We start from the raw sequence: 4,532 nt of genomic DNA, 5'->3' as shown, positions 1-4,532 counted from the left end.
CTCCCGAGGCAGCGCCGTTCTTCCAGCCGGGCGCGCACACGCGTGCTGGCCTCGCGGTCCCAGTGAGCGCTGGCAGCTGACGGCCGGGTCCTCTCTCCTAGCGATCGTGAACCGCGACGGCACCCGCTACAGCAAGAAGGGAGAGTACAGGACCAACCCAGAGGACATCAACCCCAGCACCCCGGCCGACGAGGACGTGAGCAGCGGCTCCCCCAGCGAGAGGAGCACCTCCGGGGGCCTCATCTTCCACACACTCCTCCCCACCTCGCACCCGGCTCCGAACTTCAGCTCTGCCTGGGGCCCTGACCACACGGGGCACGCCCCCGCCACCAGTAAGGACAGAGTGCAGCGTCCCATGTGCACACGGGTCCCTTTTCTCGTGGCGTCCATGCCTGCGGATGTGCTCAGGCCGCCGGGGGGGAGGGGCGTGCGCTCACTCACTGGGTACGCGCCCACCCGCCCACAGTGTGTCTGACTTCGGAGCCCCGAGAGTCACACTGGGGTCCCCTATGTGAAATGTGCCCTCCCTCTGCCCCTGCCGGCTCTGGTACCCATGCTCCTCTCCACACCCTCCCTTTCTGCCACACGGAGGGCAGACATTCTTGGGCGTACTGAGCGGGGACCCCAGTTTAAGCAGAGCTCCCATCCTCTTTTGCCCAGAGACCTGGAACAGAGACAGGCTCGTCCTCCTCCGCCATGGCCGAGCGCCCTGGGCCAGCGGGTCGTGCCCGCATGCCGTCCCGTCCCCACCTCCTTCCCGGCACCGTGTTTCCTGTCTCTCTGGCGTGCCTCCTGCCGCTCAGCGTGACATTCCTCAGTCGTGACGAGGAATGTCGATTCTGTTGGTTCTGGTTCAAGGAAGCACATCTGGAGGAGTTCTCTGGGTCCAATGGTCTCACGAGGGTGCTGCCCCAGCCTGTGGGCACGGGGCGGGCAGGCCACACTCCCAGCAAGAGGGGCTCCATGTCACCCGTTGCGCTAGGTCTGCGTGCGTACCCCGCTCGGAGAGGGCCTCGGTCTCCCTCTCCCCTCCGTCTCCCTCCGCCTCCCTCCGCCGCCTCCCCGCTCCCCTCTCCACTCTCTGCTCTCACGGTCTTGCCTCCCCGCTCCCCTCTCTGCGCTCATGGTCTTAAAATAGGTTTCCAGGCCTGCATTCCTTCCGCGGGAGGTCATCCAGCCGAGGCGGTCTGAGCTCAGCGACTGTCCTCATGGTGCCAGTCTCTCTCCTGGCCGCCGCTCCTGAGGGGTGGGGCAGAAATCTGCTAGCTTGTGCATACTCAAGACAGGGCCATTTCCTGTCCCTCATCACCAGAAGCCGGGCAGCCTCAGCACGGTGATTTGACTTAAGGTGACTTACCGGTGTTCCCTGCCCCTGCTGTCGGCTCACTGAGCAGGGGGCTCGGGTAGTGGGGCTTCTGGGCCTTCTGCGGATTCTTTGAAGCGCTTCTAAAGCAGATGCCTTCCAGCACCGGTTGGTGGCACTCCAGAGAGTGCGTCACATGGTCACGCCTCCCTGGCCGGGTCTGTCAGATGAGCAGGCCATGCTGTGGGCTCCGGGTGGCAGGGTCCCCGCCTTTGGAATGTCACCATGTTGGGGGGGCCTTTGCTTCAGGGCCCGTGGTGTGGGCAGGCAGTGGCCGATGTGGTGATTAGCTGTCCCAGCAGACAGCAGGGCAGATCGGCCCTGAAGTCTCCGTCCCCACCACAGAGAAAACGCTCAGAGTCACGTTCTGGGGACCAGATGACGTTAGCTCTGAGGCACGGGGACCCTATAAAGAATAGCAGTTTACGTGCTCGAAAAGCGGCGAGCGCATTTCGCTGACCCATGGCCCGGCTCGCGGGGCCGACCCCTTCCTGCCTGAGTTAGTCGGTCAGCAAATACTGAGGCCCTCGGAAGCCCGTGGAAATTGCGCTTGGTGGGTGTAAGCGTGAGTTTCAGAATTTGTGCACCAAGGGAACTCATGCCTTCATTCCACTTTTTCACAAAATTCCTGCGGCAGCCGGTGCTTTGAGATGTGCTCAGCACCAAGCCTACTGTGATGCTCGGGCCCCGTGGCCAACACCGTGAGAGCGGCCTGGGGAGCAGGCGGTGAGACACGGGCTCAGCCCACCCACCCCCGAGGTCTCCATGCCAGAGGCCGGCCGGCCCTTCCTCCGCGGATACTCGCACAGCTCGGGAGTGACAGACGGGGTGCTCTGGGACTCTGCGAGGTCGGTCGGGTGCGGGCTGAGGAAGCACTCGGCAGGCTCTGAGAGACTCCTTTGTCTCCCAGGCTGAGCCTAGGGCTCGCCCGAGGGTCCCGAGACCCTGCAGGATCCGAGAGGCCAGGGGCAGCTGCACGGCTGTCTCCAGCAAGCGTGCACAGCAAGGAACATGGAATGCGGCCTGGCAGGAGCTGGGGCGGGAAGCGGCTGCAGGAAATGTCCAGCCAGGCTGGAGGGGAGGTCCCCAAGCATGGGCTATGGCTCGAGAGCTGGGTGTGGTGGGAGGCCGCAACTCAGCCCTGCCCGATGCACTCAGGGCGAGGCGGAGGGTGGCGGTGCATGGGAGGGTGCCTGGCCCGCTTCTCTGGCTCAGCCCTTTCTGACATCCGAGATCCGAGCGGGGGGGTGACAGAAAGGCTAGTGATGCGGTCAGCGCCGTGGGACCCGGCAGGCTGTGGAGAGCTCTTGGGCGTGTCGAAGGCCTCTCCCGACTGGGGCCTGCACCTCTCTGGCACCGAGATACCCCAGCTAACTCAGGGCGCAGGCTCGGCTGTGGAATGCACTGTCCCTGCGTTCTGGGTGGCAATCTGGTGTCTTGGTCCAGCCTGGCCCTGTCGGCTGGGGAAGGTGGGGAACCCATGGCCGTGACTTCCTCTGGTTCTGCTGCTGGACCCTTTCCGGAGGATGGGTCGCATCTGCTTCTCTCTGGCTGCATGTTTATCCCCTGCTGCCCTCTGTCCCTGGCCTCCCCTCAGGCGAGGGTGGCGGGAGCTGTGACCTCCGATAGTCCCCAGGTGAGAAGAGGCGTCCGCGGTTTCCCAGGATGCCCGATGTTGCGGTGGGTGATCTTCCCTCCATGCTCCGCCCTGCTTGGACCCCCCTCCTTCAGCACAGGGCCACGTGCGCGGGGGCTGGCAGGGTGTTTCCAGGAGGGGCTGTGACCCCCCCGCCCCCCGGGCATGAAGGAGGTCTGGAGACCACGCGTGACGTTCGAAGTGCAGGTCACTTTGAGAAGAGAAGCTCTCGCTTTTCAAAGGGATGTATGGCCTAGAAGTCTTGTCCTGAAGTTTGCTGCTTTTTTTCATGAGAGAGAGACAGAGACCCCCGACAGGGCCCTGTGTACCCAACCACTCAGCCTTACAGCCGGCCAGATCGCAGGCACGGCCGGCCGGCGGTTCAGGTCAGACCAAGGCCCAAAGCCAGGCCTTCCCACAGAGCCCCAGGAGCACACGAAGCCCCTGCCACAGCCTCGGCAGCGGGGCAGCAAGGACCCTCCCAGCTGCCAGGCAGGTCTCCGACGCTCTGCACCATCTTGCTTCTCGGGCCGCTCCCACTGTCAGGTGCAGCTTGAGCCCGGGGACGACTCACACAGCACACGCTGGTCCCCCTGCTCTGCGTCGAGAGCAGCCAGGACGTCCCCAATGTGGGCAGTTCTGTCCCTTCTCTAGACACACACCACGGGGGTGAGGTGGCCATGACCGGCTGTGCCGGCGAAGCTGTCACTCTCACTTTGAGCTCACCCTGCAAAGGCCCGGCCCGGGTGCAATGCCTGCCCTGAGCCTGTCGGCCTGCGTGGTGGCGCTCTGGATGGCCGGGTGTCACCATGCGTCCCCTGAAAGGCGCAGCAAGAACTCACTCCCGGGTGGGTGCACAGAGGCAGCTCCATGCCGTGCTCCTCCACCTCAGCTCAGGTGGGTGGCGAGTCGAGGGGTGGGAAAGCTCCGGCCCTCATGGCTGTTCCTCCTGCTGTGGAACCCAGGGCTGCTTGGAAGAGGGACGGTGTGGAGTCGCCCCGGCAGAGTGGGCATCTCTGATGTCCTGAGTCCAGAGACAGGCTGGACGGTGAGCCAGAGCTCGGCCTTCTCGTGTTTGTGCAGAGACGGGCCCTGTGTAGACAGGGCTGAGGGTCCGTGAGAGGTCGGGGGTCTCCTGGCCGGCGTTTCACGATGGATCTGGCGGTCGGCTATGCGTGCGGCCCGTGCCGCTGTGAGCGCAGTGCCCCGCCGGGCGGGGCGCCCCCAGCCGCAGGTGAACACGCTGTGTTCGCGCACAGCTGCCCAAGCGCCAGCCCTCGGGGTTACGGTGAGGGCGTCGTCGCCGTGCCCTGCTGCCGAGGCCCCCGGTGGGCACGGTCTCACACCTCCGTCAGAGAGGCCTGCAGGGCTGGGGTGCTGCTCACCCCATCAAAGCCCTGTCTCCCAGACATCGTGTGCATGGTGCCAGCACTCTCGCCCTCCTGAGGCTTTGACTGGGACATCCATGTGGACAGCGCCCTCCAGAGGGCGTCCACAGCAAACGCGGCTGCTCTCGCCGGCCCGCGCTGCAGC

General features: G+C 65.0%; 2 protein-coding genes across 9 annotated transcripts in view; one reads left to right on the top strand and one right to left on the bottom strand.

The window, feature by feature from the left end:
• Positions 1 to 4,532, top strand: part of CD44 (CD44 molecule (IN blood group)) — a 73,387-nt gene that overhangs the window by 43,916 nt on the left and 24,939 nt on the right. For all 8 annotated transcript variants that reach the window (XM_006162092.3, XM_006162094.3, XM_006162093.3 and 5 more), the window contains exon 5: positions 102 to 332. In XM_006162092.3, the coding sequence (XP_006162154.1) occupies positions 102 to 332 (231 nt within the window). The remainder of the gene's footprint in view (positions 1 to 101; positions 333 to 4,532) is intronic.
• Positions 1,160 to 4,176, bottom strand: LOC106736397 (uncharacterized). The gene is made up of 2 exons (XM_014593088.2): positions 1,358 to 4,176; positions 1,160 to 1,239 (listed from the first exon to the last, which is right to left on the bottom strand). The coding sequence occupies exon 1, from the start codon at positions 2,918 to 2,920 to the stop codon at positions 1,787 to 1,789; it is 1,134 nt and encodes a 377-aa protein (XP_014448574.1). The 5' UTR covers positions 2,921 to 4,176; the 3' UTR covers positions 1,160 to 1,239; positions 1,358 to 1,786.

Source organism: Tupaia chinensis, unplaced genomic scaffold (genome assembly GCF_000334495.1).
Source record: "Tupaia chinensis unplaced genomic scaffold, TupChi_1.0 Scaffold139733_1, whole genome shotgun sequence".
NCBI classification, from domain to species: domain Eukaryota; kingdom Metazoa; phylum Chordata; class Mammalia; order Scandentia; family Tupaiidae; genus Tupaia; species Tupaia belangeri.
Note: the sequence above shows the minus strand (reverse complement) of the source record. Positions and strands in the feature narration are given on the sequence as shown.

Coding starts and splice junctions, on each gene's coding strand:
- LOC106736397 (XM_014593088.2), bottom strand. CDS start 2,920: ATGCAGCCAGAGAGAAGCAGATGCGACCCATCCTCCGGAAAGGGTCCA.